The 23,558-nt window shown below is 36.4% G+C and overlaps 1 protein-coding gene across 4 annotated transcripts in view; it reads left to right on the forward strand.

Annotated features, from left to right (window-relative positions):
* The window catches only part of KCNH7 (potassium voltage-gated channel subfamily H member 7), a 235,872-nt gene that overhangs the window by 206,592 nt on the left and 5,722 nt on the right, over nt 1-23,558 (forward strand). For all 4 annotated transcript variants that reach the window (XM_061343960.1, XM_061343968.1, XM_061343975.1 and 1 more), the window contains 4 exons: nt 2,035-2,240; nt 4,746-4,845; nt 17,410-17,673; nt 22,605-22,773. In XM_061343960.1, coding sequence (XP_061199944.1) covers nt 2,035-2,240; nt 4,746-4,845; nt 17,410-17,673; nt 22,605-22,773 — 739 coding nt within the window. The remainder of the gene's footprint in view (nt 1-2,034; nt 2,241-4,745; nt 4,846-17,409; nt 17,674-22,604; nt 22,774-23,558) is intronic.

A 23,558-nucleotide genomic window follows, 5' to 3' on the forward strand; every position in this document is an offset into this window, starting at 1 on the left:
TTGGCACTGTCTAATGCTTCTGAGTAAGGTCTCATCAGTACTGACTGATGCAGTCTAATGCAATTCTGTGCCACATCCTTAGAAAATACAACAGCTGTAGACTCTATAGAATCTATCATCTCTTTCAGTTTGCAGACAAGATATAAAAATACTGTGATCATTTAATAATCATATTGCAAAGAGGGCATTATATGCCTTGAATAGGAACCTCTGCATTCATAAACATTAACATCAGGACTCTTAGACTACACTGGTTAACCTCTGTTATATCTCTGACTCCTGTTATATTTCATATCTTTAACTATCCATTGTGTCTAATGAACTGTGCTTGATGAAACAAAAGTAAAAGGTTTTGATCTGAAGACATAATGGGATGTACAAGTGATCACTTTTCTTGGCGGTTTATTTCCATAGTTAATCATTTTTATTGTTAAAAATGTGTGCTTTATTTCCAGTATAAAATGGTCTGCTTCAATTCTTTTCCATTAGTTCTTGCTATGCATTCATTATCATATTCTAGAGGCATTTATTTCCAAGTATTTTTTCCTCTCTATAAGGTCATATGCAGTATAATCAGTTACCTCTTAATCTCCCTGTTGATAAACTAAGCTGACTGTGCTCTTTAAGATGCTCACTGAAATCAGCCCTTAAATTATTTTTTGCAGCTTTTAACTGCTTGCTCGCCCAGTTTTCAGCTTCCTTTATATAAAATGGAGAAACCAGAACTACTTTTAGTAAGCTTATGTAAAAGCCACAAATGCTTAACAGAAAGGGAAAATCGCCTGCGTATTTCTTTACTAGTCTACTGTTACTCAGTTGCTATGACCACTATTCTGTTCCACAAGTGCTTTTCTAGTTCCCTTCCAAATGCCATTTTGCAGGTAAGCCCTGCAGCCCTTAGTTTAGAGCATATTTTCACTGGACTGTGGCTGCAACTGCTCTGTGTTGATGAAAGTTAGGTGCAAATTTGGGGAAAATAAGCAATCAGAGATGACAATTTTAGCAAACAGGTACTGGAAATGTGTCAACTCTGACAGAATTTTAATAATTTCAAAACAGAGGCAGCTATGTTTAAAGATGTTCTTCAGAACAATTTCTGCATCATGGAAGTTTTGCATTCCCTCTGAATAATATAAAAACTAAGCTATTTTCTACTTAAATTATTTGAAGTTTCTTCATATATTTCCTTGAACACTGCCAGGGATGGAGCATTTACCACTACTTTGGGCAACCTTTTTCAGTGCCTCACCACCCTCACAGTAAAGAACTACTTCTTTATATCTAATCTGAACTTCCCCTATTGACATTTAAACGCTTTACCCCTTGTCCTATTGCTACAGTCCCTGAATAAGAGTCCCTTTCCAGTATCCTGTTGATACTGGAAGGCTATGAGGTCTCCACGCAGCCTTCTCTTCTCCAGGCTGAACAGCCCCAACTTTCTCAGTTTGTCTCGGTGTGGTAGGTACTGAAGCCCCCTGATCATCCCCATGGCCCTCCTCTGGACTTGCTCCAACAGCTCCATGTGGAGACCTCATAGCAGCCTTCCAGTATCTGAAGGGGGCCTATATGGGTGCTGGAGAGGGACTCTTCATTTAGGGACTGAAGTGACAGGACAAGGGGTAATGGGTTAAAACTTAAACAGAGGAAGTTTAGATGGGATATAAGGAGGAAGTTCTTTACTGTAAGGGTGGTGAGGCACTGGGATGGGTTGCCCAAGGAAGTTTTGAATGCTCCATCCCTGTCAGTGTTCAAGGCCAGGTTGGACAGAGCCTTGGGTGACATGGTTTAGTGTGAGGTGTCCCTGCCCATGGCAGGGGGTTGGAACTAGATGATCTTAAGGTCCTTTCCAACCTTAACTATTCTATGGTTCTGTGCTTCTTATGCTGAGGACAACAGAACTGTACACAAAACTCCAATTGGGGTCTCATGAGAGCAGAAGGGCAGGATCACCTTCTTCAACCTGCTGGTCATGGTTCTTTTCATGCAGCCCAGTGTACTGTTTAAAATAATCTCCACTGAATTCTCTTTCTGCAGGGAAAAATGATATTTTTGGAGAGATGGTACATCTTTATGCAAAACCAGGAAAGTCAAATGCAGATGTGAGAGCTTTAACTTACTGTGACTTACATAAGATCCAGCGAGAAGATCTACTAGAAGTTTTGGATATGTACCCTGAATTTTCTGATCTCTTCCTCACCAATCTAGAGCTGACTTTTAATCTGAGAGATGAAACTGCAAAGGTACATGCAATAAGTTATTTTTTTTTCTTAACACTGGGCTGAATCTGTTCCATAGTACCAAAACTTGAAAACAGCAATTGAAAAAAAAAAAAAAAAAAAAAGGTTTAGCAAAATTAAAAGCTAAAAGCTAAGGACAAATCCTATTTAAAAAAAATAGACTCACCTTATTGCTCCTACGGAGGTCAGTTAAGCTCAGCAGAAGCCAATGAAATTATTCAGATTATGTTAATCTAACAGGATTTTGTGCTATATTTAAACATTGGATGTTTTGTGAAAGCCATGGAAAATATGTTTTTTTTCAGATGACTATAGCCTGGGTCACCACAAGGGGAACTTTTGACACTAAATATAATTGTACAGCCATAAAATAGAGATAAATCAGATTATCCGCATTCATTTTGTGTCTAACAATAGAAAATATTTAATTGCTTTTCAAACATGAATTTTTAATTCTCTTATCTTGGAGTGCACCCTACATCCTAGGAGACTAAAAGCATAAAAGGGATTTTTCAAATTTCACTCAGTCTTCAAATTTGCAGGGATTTCATGGTCTCTTTTTCCCACAGTGGTTGTCCTAAGTGTACCCATTTGCACAGATCGTATCTTCAGGGAAGTAGAAAAATTATCCAGTTTTCCTTTTTTCAGACTGCCAAGATCAGTCTGAATTGGGAAAGAGAGGAGAAGTTTGGCCAGGAAGGAAGAGGGAAAGAGCTGTTGGCCAGCTCGTGCTACTACTGAGGCTAAAGCTTTCTCTAGAATGTTACAGGTTGCACCAGCCTTGGCCACTAACATGGACTATACTGCCCACAGAACAACCAGTTTATATTTCATTACTTATGAGATACTGCTGTTTTGTGTTTTCTGACTATACTTCTAGGGGAAAAAGGTTCAGTGAGAAGGAGCTATCGTAATTTGGCCTCAAAGGCCTTCTGAAAAACAAGGAGGAAAGAAAACTAAGGTTTGGGCTGCAAATGATAGGGAAATCTTTGCTAATCATATGTGGATCTTTATTTTAAAAATCTAAAATAAATATAACTTATGACAAGAAATGTCACTTCTTATAATGCTGAATCTTTACAATAAAATACCATTCTGAAAATAAAAGATATTCTATTTTTTTATTTTAAAAGTAATCTTTTTTGTGTTTATTGAAAAGCAATTATTTCCTGCAATTACTTTGTCATCAATGTTTTAGCATTATTTTTTCCTTAGATCTGAGATAATTGAAAGAAAACTCCATCCTCTGTGTTGTGGTGTAAAATACACAAAAAAGGCCTCACTCCTCATGTTTCCTAGAAAATTTTCAGTTGTTATTTTTTACTGCTGTACACTATGAAAAATCACTAGACTTCATAGAGAAAAGGAAGGGAGGACAGGCTTACCCATGACTCTGAGCTTGCAGCCAATTTTCGCTAGCAGTTCCACTTGCTTTCCACTGTTTATTACAATCCAGAAAATCATCCCCCAAAAGAAGTGATGAGCACATTTTGAACTTCAAAATATCACTCAGATCCAGATTTATTATAAGAATGATAGGTGCTTCTGCCTCAACTTCTGCTCTTGTCCTCCTATTTATGTAAAAGTGCCTTTTTCCTCCTGCAGTTTTTCTACCAGTGGGCTGCCACTGAAGAACCTTACCCACCAGGTTTACAATGAAGGAAGTAGAGAAAGACGTAAACACTGCCCACTTCTTTCCCTCTGCCCTTCTCCCATATGCAAATCTGCTTACTTAAGTGGTATGGGAAACCTCACTAGCACAGGGAAGTAGGCTGAAGCCAATGCCATGTGTATTTACACAAAGAGCATAACTGGTTTTATATTTGCTTATTTGTAAATTCCACAGTTTTAAATAAGTAGAAAAAGACCTAAATGTATCTTGCATTTATCATGAGGAAACAAAATCATCTTCTATAAGAAGGATAGATAAAAACCAACATAGTATTCTGCTTTCAAAATAAGTACCTGAATTAACTAGATCTGATTGAGAGGAAGAGAGGGTCTGGAAAGATGAAATAATGAGTAAAGTATTTGGTGTTTGACAGCCTTCCTGTTGTAAAATGTAACCTTTATAACCATTACGGTATAGTTAAATATAAATCTAATTGCAATCAGTTACCACATTACTTCTTGCAATAGTATACAGTCTTTGTTAGAGGTTACTTAATTTCTTTTTCTTTAATTTCTCTAAGATTACTCAAACCACATCTGTGCAATTTCAGAAAACTGGTAACACATAAACTCATGTCTTTCCATATAAACTTATCAGAACACTTTTGTTTCACCATCAGGTGGTGACATTGATGGTTTTGCTCGATCAGCATGAACTTTTTAACATTAGCATTGAGCAATGCCATTAGCTGGGGATGAAGAGGTTGATGAATCCTGATTTGTGTAATGTTACCTTTCTTAAAGCTTGAATATGATTAACAGTCAATCACCAATTGAAAACCTATTCTATTTAGATGGGACTAATCTGTCATTGTGTTTCATATTTCATTAATCAAGTCTGACCTCGTAATAAGATCACAAACTACTAATGATACCGATGGAGATAACTGCAAACTGCGAAGACGGAAATTGTCCTTTCAAAGTGAAATAGAGGAAGGTAATTAACTCAATTTCTTACATTAGACAGCACTGCTTCATTATTCATTGGTATTTTACTTGGTAATGCTGGGTACAGGAGGGTCCCATGTCGGCTGTTACTGTAGGAGTTCTTAAAAACCCAACTGAGAAACAAACACACTCTGTTCAAATACTAAGCTATCTTACTGGCTTGGAGATGTACAAACATATATGTGTATTATGTCTTAATATATATTTTCTGAGACACCATCATTAAAACTGTTTTGAGAAACTAATCGATTGGATTATGAATTAGCAGCACTGATTTTATTTCCTTAGCAAAGGGCCTTGTTGAACTTGATGCTATATAGTGCTTCTCCCTATTTAATTAGAATTAAAATATTTTGTTTTCAGGACACTGTAGGTTCACCATGGTCAGATTTTGATTCATGTGCTAATGTGTAAATGGTTGTCCTGGCAAGAGTTCAGGTAACATCTTCTGTGCTTACATGCATCTTAGAGGCTTTTGGGAGTAATCATAATGAAAGAAAATTCAGTGAAATATTAAACTATGTCACCAGTATTCAATACTGTAAATACCAGGAAATGTAGATAGTTGCTGTTGTCAGCAGCAGTCATAAAGACAGCTAAACTGATACTCACAGGATTCTCATATTCATGGCACAGAAAGCACAATTCCTTCAATAAGGTTACACTTTCATGGTCCAGTGGTTTGTCTGAAAATTACTGTTTCTGATATGTCTGTCTTTCACACTCCACAGTTAAACCCCAGTTCTAAATGCAGCATAATACCATTTTATATAGTTTCAGAGTAGATTATAATAAATGGGAACTTTTTAAACATACATAGCAGGTATAATGCTCGATGAAGGAAGACTAATCCAGACTGTGGCTACTCAGAACAATGACATTGCCATTCAATCAAAGAAGCGTCTTTAGGGCAGTAAGCCAAGGCTGACAACAAATCTGTCAGGAAAATGTCCCCATGAAACATTCAATCTGCTCTTCACAAAGAATCTGTTGACAGAGGCGCTTTGCCTGAATAACCTTCACATTTCTTATCAGAAAACATATGCTGCCACCTAGTCAAGATAGGAGTGATCCTTCATGTTGTGCCTGCTGCAGAATTACAAATAGGCCTTCTCAGGTGTCAACCTGGTACCAAGACCCCTATGCTTTTATGGTTCTTGCCCAGTAGATCACACAGAGCATCCTCTTGGAGATATTTATTTGAATTACTTTTGAAATAATGTAATTTTCCACAGTTTTATCTTTGAAAAAAAAAAATACAAAACCCAAACTTGCACCACTGGGGAAGAAGAGACAAGACGGGCAACAAGCTCCTTAGTCCTGGTAAAGACTGTATAGTATCTGGTAATGTCCGACTTAGACAGAAGTGTGGTACATCGGAAGTCTGTCTGATAAGATTAAAGCATTAAAGTCCTTTGCCAAGAATTGTGTAAACCACCCTGGCTTACTGCCCCTCTCTGGTACCTTTTCAGATTCTCTATATGTTGCCATAGCCACAGCAGACACCTCGTAGTCACAGACCTTCAGTGTCACTTTTCTGTGGCTCATCCGACATCCTGTATGAGGCTGCAGAGTATACTACATGTTACTACTGGCCTGTAAAATAATATTCTATTGATTTCATCCCGTTATATATAGAAGGAAGTGGCATCATATTTTGATCCACCATAACTGGTCTATAATGATATATATTTAGGGATGATCCTCCAGAGTGCCTCAGAAGAACTGGAGTAGATAAAATAGAGTTCCTGAACACATATCTGGCAAATGCATTTCTGGTCACAGTATTCCTACAGTAAAAAAATGTGTTGTATAATGAATTTTAACAATCATATTTTGATTTCCGTAGAATCATAGAATGATAGAAAGGTCTGGGTTGGAAGGAACATTAAAGATCATCTAGTTCCATCCCCCCGTGACATGGCCAGGAATGCCTTCCACTAGACCAGGTTGCTCAAAGCTCCATCCAACCTGTCCTTTAGCAATTTCAGGGATCAGGCACCCACAGCTTCCTTGGGCAGCTTGTTTCAGTGTCTCACCAGCCTCACAGTAAATAATTTCTTCCTTATATCTAATCTAAATCTACCCTTTTTCAGTTTAAAACTATTCCCCTTTTTCTTATTACCATCTTCTCTCATAAAACTTTAGAACTATACTTCAAACCGGATAGAGACACCCAGCATTCTGACTTTCTTATTTTGATATTTTACACCTCACTAAATTCATCTTGATTTGAAATTTTTTTTTGGAGGGGAGTGCTGTTGTCCATGAAATGGTCTTCTTATGGGCATTCTTAACTTTCAGCTGTTGACCTACTAGTATATTATGCAGCTTGAAATTATAGTTCCCGTCTTTACTGTGATTATTAGTGATTTTCTCCCTTTTAGAGATCTAAAAATGGGATTGTGTTATCTCAGCCCTTAGTTCATGCTAGCCTGATTTGGACCTTGTTGCCATGGTAACTCTTTCTGCATGAGTTTTATCAGGGGTTAAACAAAATCAACTCAGCTCTCTGTTATACATCTGCAGTTAGCACCATAACTTTTCCAATTCTATGCAAGACCTTCTCACTCCACCTACACATATTTCCACTATTTTTACCTGTGTCAACAAAATCTGATAGCTAATACATTGTGCTCTGCCATAATGTGATTCTAAAGGGTATAAAGCTACTTGAGGGACCAGTTTGTTCTCTGGTTTCCAGAAGGAACTGCAATACCACAAGAGATCCCCTGCAAAATTTAACACATACTACATACCAGCTTGTTCTTGCTCTCACACAAAAGAAATTCACTGCAGGTCTTTCAGCATAATGGATGATATTCCTTGCACAGGTGCAGGTTCAGCCTTAGCCAGTTGCCATAGATGCTTGACAGTCAGCCAAGAAACTCTCTCATGACTGCTTAAAATGAGAAGGATTCCTGCCTGGCAGTTCCAAACAAAGCTCTCATCTGGATTGGCAAGTTAGTCTCCTGCTGAAAACTAAGCGACAGCAAGCTGCTTCGTCTATACTGCTGTCTCTTTCAGCAGTGCACAATGTGAGTCTTTCTTGCCCATTTCTCATTTTCCTCTAGTACTTCTATGGGAGTTAGCCAATTTTAAGGGAAACACGTAGGGGCAAGAAGTTTCTTTGGCTCTGCTGTTTCTGAGTGTGGATCTGTTGTCACATGCTGAACAGGGCACAATTATAATTGGTTAGATCAATATGAAATTCAGACATACACGTGAGAGATGCAAAAGTTACAAAAGAGTGTACGATCACTGAGAGCTTGAAAAAATGAAGCTTTGAAAATATTTTTCTGGGGTTCAAGTGTTACTAGTCTTGCTAGCAGTTTCTTTAACTTTTTGTTAATGTTGGCTCTAATTAATTAAAATACTGGCTAAATAAGCCAGTGGGGACTTACTAACTGGGAATGTAATGATGACCTCAGTGAAATAAATCCTTATTCTGGGTTTTTAGTTGTGATCCATAAAAAAGAAGATCATTTCATGGACTCTAGCTGAAAGGACTAAAAGACTAACCAGAGATATAGGTAGCTAGCAATACTTTAACTTTTGTCACCTCACCAAGGGACCTCATACAGGGAACTTGTGTTTTCATGGATGTGTTTTTAAAAGACCACAAAAGAAAGTTCTTCTAAAATCTTATTACACAATTATTTCATGTTGACACAGACTGTAACAATCAAGTGGGATATAAAATGCATTTTACAGTGTCATTTTTAGCATATTGTTAGCTAAATAAACTTATATAGTACTTAATTGTGTTTGAAGAGTTGTGCTCTTTGACCTGACTTTTTACCTACTGATCTATTCTCAAAGTAGGCACAGAAGCCAGAACTCTAATAAACTTCTAATTGAATCTTGATCACTACAGCTATCTTAAGTGTGCAGTTCTTGTAGGTACTATCCAGGCTAAGAAGCTAAACCATATTAACGTAGCTTTATTAAAAAAGTTATCCAGAGGCCATGGCTGGCAATGTAGAAGACAAGGAAATCTTTTGGGGACTGATTCCCCTGGCTGAAAGTATGAGGTGAAGCAGTACTGACAGAATGCGAAAACGACCCCCTCCTCCCATGTCCCTGCTCTCTCCCATTCTTGTCCCCTTTCACCAGCTGATTTATTTAAATGGCTACTTTATGAATAGATGACTTACCCAAGCACTGTGCTGTGTTCTCAGCAAAAAAGTAGGGTAAGAATCTGGACAAAAATTGAAGCTCTTACATAACAACTTTGTTAAACTGCAGTTTAAATAATCAGTATTATGCTGATGCATTTTCTTTGGCCTTAATTAGAAAAGAGTTTCAATTATTCAGCTACAGTGTCGGGCAATTAAATAACCAGGAAGCAGCTAGTATCTTGGCAGGCAGCATATGCTTGAAACAAGACCTCACGTCCCCAAAATCTTATCTTCAGCATGAAACCCCCAATAAAAAGTAGACTCATGGTCATCAGAGAGCCCATCAATGCAGTGTCCCATCTGCTGCTATTATTGTTATTGTTATTGCTGTTATCACAGTGCCGAGGAGCCACCTCGGGGATCTTCCTCAGAAGAGTCTTGTTTCCAGGAGTTGCTCCCAAAGAGGCTGTTTCCAGAGGCCAAATCTGATCGAAAGTGTGTATGCAGTCACACATATCCATATCCATCCTTTGAAAAAAGAAAAGGTAATAATAGTACTACAGTGAAAGCTGAATTCCTTGCAAAAAATAAGAGAATTCTAAATTTGATAGGAGAATGCCTCTGGCCTTTGCCCTGAATCCCTTCTGAGGTGCATGTTTATAATTCTTTGTTTCTGATTTTTAAGTACAGTATTATTTCCTGAAGTATAAAGCAAGAACTGTTCTTCCATTATTGCCTATTTAACACTGAAGTCAATATCAAAGCCAGACAGAGAAAATTCAGAGATAAGGCTGTCACTCCATTCATACCTCATCTCATTGCACTGAAAATGGCACAAAAGAATAAATGAAGGATTGCATACTTTAACTGTGAAATTCTTGACTTTTTAAATGTGTCTCAGTTATTCAAATGTAGCTCCTTTCTTAGTCCATTAAAAAAAAAAAAAAAAAAGAGAACATGGATCCTTATGGAAACGTTAGCCAGTGTTTAGTTCAGAATGATCAGGGGAGGATTCTGCTTTTCCCTATTTCCAGAATCATCCAACCCTACATAGCTCAGAGAAGAAAAACAGCAAAGGACACATTAATTTACCAAACTCTCACAGGCAGCACTGAGACAAAATAGTCATTCAAACAGTTCTTTCCAGAACAGTTAATTTCTTCCACCATCACTATCCAACCCACTGGAACCTTTCAGCAAAATTGCCAAGACTGTCTATAACAGATGAATTTCACTACTCTTTAGGTAGTTTCTTTAGGTCCACCAGTGAAGACTTAGGGCATCACAAATTATGAATGGAATCTATTGTCAATAAAAACAATCACAGAAAAACAAGAACTTTAAACCTTTTTTACTACCAGAAGGATAAAATGTTTAACTTTCCTAAAATACCACCGGTAACCTACTTATCCTAGTAACAGGAATATTCCTGCATCAATTTCTAGATAGACATCATTTTTTCTTGGTGTTAGTCAAATACCACACACACATCTGGTAGTACATTTTGTAAGTAGGGGTTCCTAAAGATAGATGGGAAATTTGAAGGGAAGCATAATGAGTGAAAGTGAGGAAGAAGGAGGAAAACAAACATGCACTGAAGAATATAAGGATTTCCACACCCCAGGTTCTAGGAGCCATGGTAAGTCTTTGGCATTGTTTCAGATTTTAAGGTCTGACAGGCCTACAGACATCTGCTTTACCAAGGTGGACTTGCACAAATCCCTGTACCTCATGGAACTTTAGATAAATCCTTTCTACCAGCTTAAGAAATGTCTCAAAGAAATGTGTGTGCATCTTTAAGAACTTGTCTCTGGCATGTTCTGAAAATGGCCAAGCTTTAATATAACTGTATGTGCTTCAAAAGATTATTTTTATGACCGAAAATCTCTGATGGAAAGAATCTATTTTCACTTGTTCTTTATTTCACCTAAGGATATTATGCTGGATATTATGCTGCAGAAGGACATAACTATATATGATGTTCACAGGAGAAATAGCAGCAATGTAGCTAGTCCTTATCTTACCATAAAAATCTGGCACTGTTGTTAAATTAAATTACTAATGAATATGTGTTTTCTTTGGGATTCATTATATTGATTTTTTGTTTCTAAAATTTATAATCCTGTGTTCCTCAAACGTGAAGAAATATCTTTATCACTGAGTGGGCACCGAGTGCTTTACTACTTCCTCTAATTATAACAAAAAAAGCTGCAAATGTAACTTTCCACTTTTAAAAGTGAATTCTAGTGCAACTAACCATCAGAATACTATGTGATTATTTAGATTAACAAAATCAAACAAAGTGTATATGAAAGTCAGCCTTCATGTTAATTCTCACTGTACTAAACATTATTACCGTTTATATGTTATATATAAATAGTTTTCTTCTTCAGAGACCCTTGCTATAAAAAGTGCTCTGTAGATTATAACAGTACAGTGAGTTTTCAGATGTTTAGGACCCAGTTCTTCTCCTGACCATAGCAATTTCTACCTTTTTCAGATTGTTTGGAAATATTTAGATCTGAAGTTTTCAGGCTATCCACTAGGCATTTTACAAAGCTTTCAAAATACTTTTTTTTTCATGCACATTAAATTTGTGATTTTTCCATAGAGTTTTCAGGCATGAAAACCCATCCAAAAAGTAGGTAATTTTTCTAGTATTAAGAATTAGATATTCTGTGTACTTGAACAGTGTTATAATCTTCAATGATGTTTCACTAATAAGCAAAAAAAGCCTCTAGAGATACTAATTTATGCTATCTTATCATTTTGAGTTGTTAGTTATAAGGACGTTGTGACTAAGCATTCCTTAAAAGTTTTTGCTTTTTACTGTACTATTTTGTCCTCATGGATGTCTTGGCAATGTGTAGATGTTGGCGCAAGCTATGCTTTCAGCAGACATTCAAAAAAGTTTATGAATGTAGCACTTCTTATTTTCCCTAACCATCAGTCATGAACCGAGCTGATCATGACACAATAGAAGACTGTCCTGACAAAAGACAAATTTCTCTTCATCTGAAAAATGGTAGAGTGCTTTGTTCAAGTTGTTCATCTTCTGGAATGGACTTTCAGATGTCTCCTTTCCTGGTACATGTTCCTTGTCAGAACATGAGTTAAGGCTGGTTTTAGCAAACATCCCGATGTCATGATACACAACATCAGGACTCTGAGGCTGAGCATAGGCCAAACTGATTCTGAGAGACAAGAGCTCTATCACAAAAATTCAAGATTTCCAAATGTCAGGTTTGGTTACGTGAATTCAGGGTAATTTACAGTACTTTATGATGTTTGAGAAGGGTTAAGTATCATTATAGACAGGGCCAAAATTAATTGCTAGACAAAGTTTCTGGTAGCAAAAGTAGAGTAGCTCTCACCTCAAATGTTACATACAACTACAGAGTCCAAAATTTTTCTGTTGCTTGTCATGCATTTGTAAAGATTGGGTGGTTCATATCCTTCTCCCATGGGAAAATAGATCCACTAAAATTATTCATACTGTTTCCCAAAAGACTTTGCAAATCAGTGTAGTTTTGTCTCTGAAGATTTTAAGTTCACCAAAATCAAGCACTGAAGAGTTAATGGAATTTATGAATTAAAAATCCATTCTGAAGTCTGCCGTTGGAAGGTCCTTCATGAACATAATTTTCAAGTAAAAATGTTAATTGCAGATTCAGTTAAGAGACCCAATTCAAAAGACCCAATTCAAGGAAAGGATGGCAACAGGAGCAAAAGTGTCAGACATGATGCCTGTTCATTTCATTGCTATAATATAATGCAAATTAACTTTTTTCTTTTATTCATCAATATATGAGAAACATGGCAAAAAGATCTATCTTCACCATAGCATCAGTTATCTATTGAATGGTCAGGCACTGGGTTACTTTTCATTTTCATGTTTACAAGCAGTCATCTTCCTTCTTTTTGATATTTTTCCATTACCTAGTCTATCAGAAGGCACTCAGTTATATTTAGTGATGCACTCCATACCACTCATACTCAACTAAGTATGAAGCAAACAGCAAGGAAAAATAATTAGGAGCATCTTAATTAGCAGTTTAATAATCCTAAAGTCCCTGATTGGCATTCTATGGAGTAGTTGAACCTGTATAAAACTCAAGTAGGCTTCTCTGGAATCACCCCTTATTATATATTGGTCTTGCTCCACAGTACTGGTAACTTTTGATATTACATAAATACTGTGTGTTGATTATTTTACACCACTAAGTGAAAAGCAGTGATTTAAAAAATAAGGATTACCATTTTCCCTGACTGATTTTATGCTACTCCCTATGTAAATGATGAAAAACATAGGCATGGGCTGAACGTCAGTGTTGAAGTTACGCATCAACTTCTTTTGATTTGTTGATATTTTTGATATTTTGCACTTTTTCAACCCTATTTTTGGTATTGTATTTTACATACTACCCAAAACGCTTGGTTACTCACTTTTAATTCCAAATATTTGCTGCCCTGTGATGCACGGGTGGGCACATAAGGCATTTTCCTGCTCTCTGACAAGGTAACTGGCATTTAAAAATTAAAGAACAGATTACAAATAGTCATGATGACCAGCAAATATTTTGTCCATATGTAGGAAAGGCAGCTTGAGCACCACAGGAATATTTGTGTATATCACATAAGAAAGAACTAATAGCAGTTGAACTGAATTACATGCTGGTAATCTGAGTCTGGAAACCTGCTGACCTTTTGAGCAGTCAACCGTCCCTCCTTCCAGGTCACAGTTTGCATTCCTCTTACCAAGGGATGTACTTGGCATCACGTAAGATAATACAGTAGCTTTTTTTGAAGGAAAGAGAAGATGTCATATCTGCTGAACAGATTTATAGTTATGCAGATCACGTTAATGATAAGGATTATCTATGTTTCCTGGTTTGGGATATAATTTCTGCAGGGGTGAGGAAGTCATTCACCTCATTTCCTGCACAAAATTGAATTTGTCTAGGCATATTATGGGACTTTTTATTGGATGACTGAAAAAGGGAGTAAAAATTTACCACCTTCTGAAACACTAGGCTATATAACTAGTCAGATTAATGATATTACAGTAATATTAGACAACGCTGCTCCAAATATAATATATTACTGATACTTTCACCAATACTGTTTGCAGCAGACTAATAGGTTAAGAGGAAAAAGATCATGCAGACTGACACTGTCTGAATAATACAAAAATAATACTAAAGGCTGACTATGACACACAAAAGAAATTTGTTTGATCTCTAGTAACCATCCCACCAACCTGTATTTTATGCCACCATTTTTGTGAGTCTATGTCATAGCTATGTCTCATCGCCTTCATGACAATCCCATTTCTTCACTTCCTTTGCCAGTGCAAGTGTGAAAAGCAGAGCACAAACCTTCTGATAATTACTATGAAGATTTTGGAATTTGCAGACAGCAAATAACAGAGGACATTGCCTATAAACTTGGCCGGCACCCAAAACACATATCAGGCTAAAATAAGTCACATAAAAATGTAAATGATGTTTGTACATGTTTGGTAAAGCAGGAAGTTACAAAATAATCATCTTCAGAAAAACATAGTTTCTAGCAATCAGAGTCAGAGACCAAAATTTATATCACTGGAAAAGGAGGAAGGGAAGGAAGCAGTAGGATGGGGGGGGGGGGGGGGGGGTAATTATTACATTTATTTTGGAAACAGAAGAGAAAGGAGAAGAGAAACATTTTGAAACCTGGAAGTCTGTGTAATAGATAGTGAACTTATCCATGCAAACACAAATAGAAAACACTTCTCTTCTGGAAAATTCATTCAACCCAGTGACTGGATTTCATTATAAGAAGGAGAAACTTGAGGAATTCACACTCTGAATTAAGCACTAGGTGGATATTATTTGTAACATATACCCACTGAGCTACAGAGGCACTGCTAAGCTGTCAAGCTGAGGTGCAGAACTTGCACCATCATCAGGTACCTAAGAGCCAAATAAAAAATGCAGTTTCTATTTTAATTCTTACTCTAGGTGCAGAGTATCACAGGATTATTCTCCAGACAGAGGAATCATTAGCATTAAATAAGAGTCTTTTAAAAGGAAAACAACTTGACTCTCTGAATGTAGCCAGATGGCTAACAGATAAAGTAAAGGCAGTAAAGCCAAAGATGTATATTTTTAAATTGATCAGCTGATGAGCAAATCTTCCCTGATTTCAATAGGCAAAACCCTGCATTCAACAGATCTCTGCTTTCCTTCTATTGACAGTGAGTTCTTTATACTTGGAGAGCATTTGGAAAATAATATGTTCCTTTGTTCTGTTATAGATGGCAATTAAATGCAGAGGTATTGATTTAATTATGTTGATTTTACAGCAGTGTTATTGTTAGCAGAATCTGGCTTCTGGTTTCTAGATATTTTAGTATTCTATGAATATGACAGATAAGGCAGTCTGCTATACTTCAGCTGCTATGTAATTTTTTTCATTAGAGTCTCAATGACTTCCTCTTAAAATTAGTCCACTGATTGATTTGTATTCCACAGGGTGCTCATTACAGCTTCTGTTAGTGCACAAAATCCCATGAATATAAAAAATTACCCTAAAAATGGCAATTTCAAGCTTTCATTAAAAGGTCTTTTTCACAGGTTGAAGTCAGTCAAGCAGTAAGTAATTAAGACAATTTACTGTAGCATGACTGTATGTATTTGATCATATATTCCCAAAGGAAAAGCCATGGGAGAGAGTTACATTAGAATTTTCTTATGAAGCTTTCTTTTGGTTTTCTACTTTTTTGGAGGTGGGATTGCAGAGAACATGGCACGATTCTATGGCACTTGTCTCTCCAGTCAGATCATACCCCAAGAGTTGTGTTGATGCCTTCACAGTATCAAGAGTACCACCAGTATCACTTATAGCTAGTAATCCTGCTTAACAAAAGCCAAATAAAGTCACTTCATGCCAGTGCTATGTTAATTGCTCTCAGAGGCTCTAGATGGTACAGTTACAGGAGGTCTGCTTTGGTATTGGTTTTATTTTGCTCCCCATTACCTGCCCTCACTGTTCACAGATGTCTGACTCCTGCAGAGTGCTCTCTACAGACACTGCATTCTTTTTTATGTGCAGATAAAGAGAGCTATATGAGGCCACAGTTTTATTTCCCTATAGTGACCAGAAAACAGAGAAGAAACCTAGGGAATACACTAGTTGTTGTATTAACCACTGCTGTAAGCTTCAAAGACCGCAGACATTCTAGAGCTGTGTTGATTAGTAATTAGCACAAAGCAGATGGGAAATCATGCTGTCTCCCCAGGAAGTTAAGGCAAACTAGTTACAGTATTTATATGTTGTTGAGACTACCCTGCTGAAATGTGTTTTAAATAAATAGCAGAACTGGAATTATCTTGACATTTCAGTTAAAAGTAGGTAAAACCAAATATTGAATTGGAAATTAGCTTCAAGTTTATTCTGAAAAGAGATTAGGAGCTCTTCATAGTCATAAATGATCATTCTTGGTTTAAAATTATATTTAATCTTTAAAGGCATCTGCTTTAAACTTAGTTTTATTTGCCACTTTCCTAAGAGGACTGAATTTGCCTTTCCTCATTACAGATTTTGAATGTGATTAATGAAAGATTAATTCTGAACTTGATTGGTACTCTGCCTCCATATGTATCACAGCATGTTATGTACTTATTCAAAAAGTTGGATGTTCAGAGAATTGCAATTAATTCTAAAGGCTAAGGAATTCGACCTACTTTGGAAAGTTGTTTTGAGATGATCCCACAAACACAGACAAGAAACTCCTTTTTGTACCAATAGGATTTCTTTCTACCACATCAATCCTAGATATTGGTTTGACAGTAATGAGCATGGAGAAATATGTTCGCTATTTAGGTGGGCCCAAACATTTTGAGGTTGAGTGGTTGATTAATACATTTGCCTTTTCTGGGAAAAGAATAATAATCAAAGATGCTCTTATGTGGGCATAACTTAAATGAGTAGTTCTGATACTGAGTCTGACATCCATGATTGTTAGCCTTTCAAGACTATGAGAAATGCCCAAGAATGTGAGAAATTGGAAGAGGGGATGAAATAATAAAATATTTTAAAAAATTTGGAATATAAAGCTTTCTCAAAACTCATCCTCATCTGGAAAAAGCAGTGAGTAAACAGGAGGGTTGTGCTGGATAAAACCTTTGCTGTTTTAATATAAGTGAATTTTTGCATGAGTTATGGGTTAGGACTATGAATCCTTACAATATAGATGCAAATGTCTTCTAGGAATTCAAAAGAAAGAGAAATCTCCTCTGATACAGGAATCAAAAAAGTTGTTAAATTATTCTAATAGATGGTGAACTTCATAACTGATATAATGATCATCTCTAACCTCAGACCAGAATAAACTAGAACACAATTTCATTAACTGCACACTACTGTACACAATTATTTCTGTTTAACAGATTATTTCAAAGAGAATGATCAGAGTGATCCTGAACCATCAGGGGACACCACCAGATACTATCAATCTGTTAAGAAACACTTTGAGGAGAAAAAAAGTGGGTCATCATCTTTTGTATCATCCATTGAAGATGAGCAAAAACCCCTGTTCTCTGGGACAGCTGATTACCCATCTGTAACAGAGAAAACCACAGAGGTGGACTTCGAAGAAATGGTTCATGCCCCAGAAGAAATTCTTATTGACAAAAGAAGCAATTCTTGCAAAGGTAATCTAGCTGTTGCGATTTTGTAAAGTTTGAGTAGGCATCTTTTTCAGTCTGATTATCAAAAAATATTTTCCTGAATGTCACTTTTGAGTCTTTACATAATATTTGCTTCTGTGTTTCCTGAAAGTTTAACAAGACAAAATCTTTTAGATCAAAAATTGCTGTTTCTTAAGAGGATTAATGTAGTTTAACATACTGGCTGTGGGACTGGATGACAGAACTTCCAAAAGACTATTCCAGGCTTTGTTAATAAATCATCTTGTAACTGAACTATCTAAGGAAATTCCTTTAAACAAACTCTTTAAAACTGTTATCTGGTGCTGGACTTCATTGGGTGCCCATGGATAAAAAACTGCAATCAAAGCAGTAAAGAATCCCTCAAAGGCTGTTTGATGTCCCAAGGTTGGGTGACAGCAAAAAAACACAGCTAATGAGAGATAGATAAAACTCTTGATGGCGGCACATGCACAAAAAACATATTTTCAGGTAACTACTTTGATTCTCTGTATTGACAAGGCAGAACAAAAAATGTGAAAGTGGAAAAAATTTCATAATAGCTTAAAAGGATGTTATCCCATGTTGCTGAACTTGTTGGTTAAAAGGAGTGCCATTTCATTACACAGAACAAATCCTGACTTCCATAAGTAAAACACAGGAACAAAGATTTGAGCTTTTGTATATGACAAATGGTCAGAAATTATTACATTGAGTTAAATCACATAATTAAAATTACATTTAATACACTAAAATATTTATTTGCTCAGTAATGTGAAGGGAAATTAATAAAAAGCCCCAGATTAATATATGATTTAAATACTGCTGAAAGTTCATTTGTAATTGTTTCAGTCTGAAGGGAAGAATTACATATTTTCTGCTTAATGCTGTTTTCCCAAGAGGTGTCCATTGAGGCAGTTTAACCGTTTAGCCATCATTCAATAAAATTTAGGCATTTAGGCTATAGTTTTAAATTAACTTAATGATTAATCAGGCCAAATAAGATATTTTTTTACATCTCAAAGGTATGAATATCTGAAGTCTGCTCTTCTCAGGTTAAGGCTATATAAATCTGCACCACATAAACTTGTTGCATACGTACTGCAATTTGAAAGCTTACCTTTCCCCTACCAATAGCCAGAAATGTGTCCTTGCAGCTATAGCAACATTTTCCAAGGCAACCTATTGCAGATTTTGTTTGGGCTAAATTTAGCACGTCTAAAGGTTACGTATTTTGATTAAGACCACATTCTTTTTTCATGTTTGTGATCCAGCACTATTGGTAATGTGTATGAAAACTCTTTACCTTTCTTGCAACTTTCATAAAAACTTGAATAGCAATCAAATAAGATCAGCTTTGACTGATATATGTTTTAAACTAAATTCTTGCTCCTGCTGTTAATTAGAGATTTATTTTAACTTACCATAAAGGCAGCTATAAATATAATGTAATTTTGAAATAAACTATGCTTGTATGTATGTTTATAATCCCCATATATTATGGTGTCATATAAATCTTGAATGCAAATGCACTTATATAAAGCTACTGCAATTCATTTCCACTCTGACATACATATTTAATTATCTTCAGTTTTGTTTTAAGCTTCAGTCATTACTGTTGATGAATGGAAAGATTATTAATAATGTATTGTATAATGTGGGCAGAAACTGCATAAACCTCTCTCTTACAATCCTAAAATGCAACTTTTAGCATTAAAAAGTATGGCTTTTTTGAGAAGACCTGATAATTTTTCTGGAGCTGCTAATCTATATGTTGCAGAAAAATGCTGTTTTCTATTTTCACTTGGTCATTATTTGGTCATAATCATTTCACTGATTCTTGAATAGTACAAGGGAACCTAGTACCATTTATGGACTAGTTCTTAGTCTAGGATTCTTCAAGACCTGCAAAACCATAGTTGCTTATAAACTTGAAACTGCTGTTGGACTTTTCTGGGGCTACTCCGGTATGTGGAAGTACCTGAAAAGATGCTTAGAACACTTACAATACTGTTATTTATTGCATGTTAACTTGCTTATAGTGTATGAACTTTTTTATAATTTCAGTGCCTATTAATGTGTTTTGTCACATATCAAATGTTTACTGTAATAGTCTACAAATACATATTCTTGGACAAAACCCAGCTGTGATTTCCTCTGGGATAATCCACAGCATTGAAAAATATGTTATTATTTCTTGTGTAAAATAACCAAAAACTTGGGTTTTACAGGACATTAAAAAGCACTGAAATGTATAGCCTATAGTTTTGGTTTCTAATTAATCCTGAAATTCACTGCTTAAAAATAAGTCCACTGGATTTACAACATCATTGCACCCACGCCCATAGTTTAAAATTTTACCCCTGAATTTGTCACAGTGTGTTCCTTTCACTTTGCCAACAGTTTTCCAGCTTCCTTGGACACTGCAAATTGTGCCACGTGTACATGCTAAAACCGTATTACATGCTTTTGTGACACCGTTTGTCTCTTTGTTGGCTTAAGTGGCTGACAAGCTGAACAGGTTTCTGTGCAGCCAAGGTGAAATCTCTTTCCCCTTTCTTCTGCCCAGTGCATAAAATCAGTTATAGGTCATGTCACATGAAATTCAAACACTACAACTTCAGGAAACCACCTACACCTGCTTACCGAAGAACAGTTAATGTAGTAAGTACCATTCCCCAGTAAGAAAAAGAGAAGTCTCCTCCTCCAGTCGGAGTCATGTAGTGAGAGCTCCCCTTCCTGGCTAAACTTACTTGAAACACTAAATCAGAGCAGGACTTATTCTTCCCAGGTTTATTATTTTTTTTTTAATTTCTTTACTTAGAGCAACAGTGCTCAGAGATAAGTTTGAAAAGGAGCCGCTAATGGCATTTGGACAAACCTCTCACATGCCACCTGCACTGTGGGTTTTATTCTTTTCTTTGAAACATGGCTCTGGCTGCTATGGTGGCTTAGAAAAATTTCACAAGTGTGAAATGAATGTAACCTATGCTGAGTTATCAGTACACAGTGCCAAGTGTTAGAAGAAGTACTGAGCAAACCATTCAGGGACTACCTGGGGCTGTGGGATTCAAATCCAATGGCTTATACAACAGAGGCTGACACTTTATCAGCAGTCAAGGATTTTGTCCAGCTGTATAGTGAAGCAGCAGCCTGAGGGAAGTAAGAACTTTTAATACATTCTGCAATTTTGTGTAGTTAAGCTATTACAAATACATCTCTAATGGGAGTTGTATTAAGCAGGTGCTAAAGTTTTAACAACCTCGTTCATCACAGCAGAGGAGAATCTGAGTGGCACTAAGCAATTTTTGACTGCATGACAACAGGTTGACCCAAAGGAACAAAGGCTTAGGGCAGGGGTATTTGCAGAAAAAGCACTATTCAACCTAAGTGTATTACCTGTAGGCTCTGCAAAACTCACAGCAAGATCTTCATTCTGCATCTGATAAGGATATGTACAACTAGTATATCCCATGATAAATGATTTGTAACCTTTCCAGCTTGGTGAAGAGGAGAAACAGTCTAGAGCCAAGAATGTAAACTGATTAAAATTCCAGATGTGTGAATTAAGCAAATTGAAACAGGAAGGAAAAATAGCTCAAGCCAGAAATCCAGGCAAAAGGAAGGAGTGCCCCCAAGTTCTGTTTGGGTGGTAAGGTGCAGTGTTTTATCACAGAGATCCAAAAACTGGGAGGGACAAGAGGGATGGAATTTGGGCAAAGAGGTACAGGGTGAGACCTGGAGTAGTCATCATTATTGTTTTACAAATGGCTGGAAATATAGAAATAAACATAAATGACTTCTATTAAGAGTAATTTTAAATACTTTATATATTATATAGACAACATATAAGGATTAGAAAGGTAACTAAATTCAGCAAGATAGCTGAAACTCTGCAGTAAGGTCCTAATAATGTAACTGTGCTATTTTTAGCTTGAAAAATTTTGGGTTTTTTTTACACCATCTTAATCCAAAATTTTATCTGCAGTTCAATCAGAAAATAAAAGAAAATAAAAGAATTATTATTTCCCATGGAGCTTCATTTAATATTAAAGTGGTCTCTGACAGACCCAGCAATGATGACTATTTCATTCTTTTAGGAGTCACAAGTTCTTAAACAAAATTAACTGGCACCTTTCACCCCACAGTACTGTAAGAGTCTCTGCGACATGCTTTACACAATGATGTAAGGGTTGGTTTGGAGACTAGTAATGCTAAAATTTACATCAATGAAAATCAGTTTCCTTTTTGAAAATACTGATTGGTATCCTCTTGCAAGCAGCATGAGCTGCATTAGACGGCCCGTGTCTCAGAGAAAATGTACTACACTTCACCAACCTTAAGCCAAGCAGTGTTACAGTTATTGTTAAGAAAGGCAGCTAGCAGAGGTCTGGCAAATTTCTCTAGAGGAGGCATTCCAATGCACTATAATGCATGCCCAATGCCGTAAATGCAATGCAGCAAGTCCCCCTTTTACACCAAAAAGCTAAAGTAAATACGTTTTAGTAGCATATTCTTACAGTCTTAGCCAGGCCTCTGAAACACACAAAGACATTCAAGTACATCATTTAATGGATTTAGGTTAGAGCAAACATTTCTAATCTCAATGACTAATGTATTGCTAAAAACACCTTAGAAAATTGGGGATTCATTAGTAAAATAATAGAAAACTAAAGAAATAGGAACCATTCTTTGGCAAAACTCTGATGCTGCTGACTAGACAAAGCTGTTACCTGCAGCTTTAAAATGTTATCATAGATGTGACCACCATCATTCCTTAAAAACAGTAAGGAACAGAGAAAGTTGTTCAGGAAGCTTGCCAATGTACCAATTTGACTTCCAAGCTTTTGAGAAACATGAGTAAGTGGGATGCTTGTAGGGTGCCAACCCCTTTCTAACAGCATGTATGTAAATATGTATGTTTTGTTTTTCAACAGATAGCACTGATAAAAGAACCTGGGAGCAAGAGAACATCCAAGAGTACCAGGACTCCCCAGTTCAGTCAGCATTACCCCATGTTACATGGGGGATCTGTGAAACTGAAAGTGACTTCATATATGGGGAAGTGGAGAATCGATTAGATTTACTTCAAGAGCAACTCAACAGGTAAAACCAGAGATGACCAGAAAAAAGAACCCATATGTGTGAAAGTATGTAATGCAACTGATATTAATGACACTGCAGGATGAATGAATTTGCACATGAATGAATGAAGTTTCCAAGAACATTCAGATCTTCAGAAGCTCAAAAGTACAAAAATTGACTCATGGGAATATCACTTTGTTATCTATATTCTGAGAAACCTAAGTTCAGACTTCCAGATTCTTGGAAAACCTATTCTGGGAATGCTGGATACAAAATTTTTAATTCATTGCCAGGATATTCTTGTCACCTCTATATACTCACAATGTCTACGTTGAATTGCCTTGCAGAAGAGCCTTTCTCGATTGACTGTTTTTTGGGAGACCAGCTTTTTAACCAAGAAGCTTTCTGAGGCACCTAGTTTTGTTAAATTTAAATCTTACTTCACCCAGAATCCTGTTTCTAGATATTTACATGTCCACAAAATTTCAGTATTCTTCAATATCTGAAGTACTTTTTCTTTCCTGGATACCCAAAGTAAAACAGCTGTCTTCCTTTAAAAAAAGTATTACAGACAAATTCCCTTTTTGGTGCATGAACTTATTTTGCAACTGTCTCTATCATAAGTAAGTTACAGGAGTATGTGAAGGCAAAATACTTACACCTGTCACAACAGAACACAGATGCTTTCTGTGTCAGAATCCATTATTACCCTTGCTTAGTAAAATGCTTCTTCCTTCTCTCTTTAGAACATATCAGTATATGTTCATATCAGTACGTGTTCTCTGATATGCTACTGTTCGCTGGCA

The sequence above is a fragment of the Neopsephotus bourkii genome, unplaced genomic scaffold, assembly GCF_033783945.1.
Source record: "Neopsephotus bourkii isolate Nb327-2 ecotype Australia unplaced genomic scaffold, CSIRO-AGI_Nbou_v1 NB_196, whole genome shotgun sequence".
NCBI lineage: Eukaryota > Metazoa > Chordata > Aves > Psittaciformes > Psittacidae > Neopsephotus > Neopsephotus bourkii.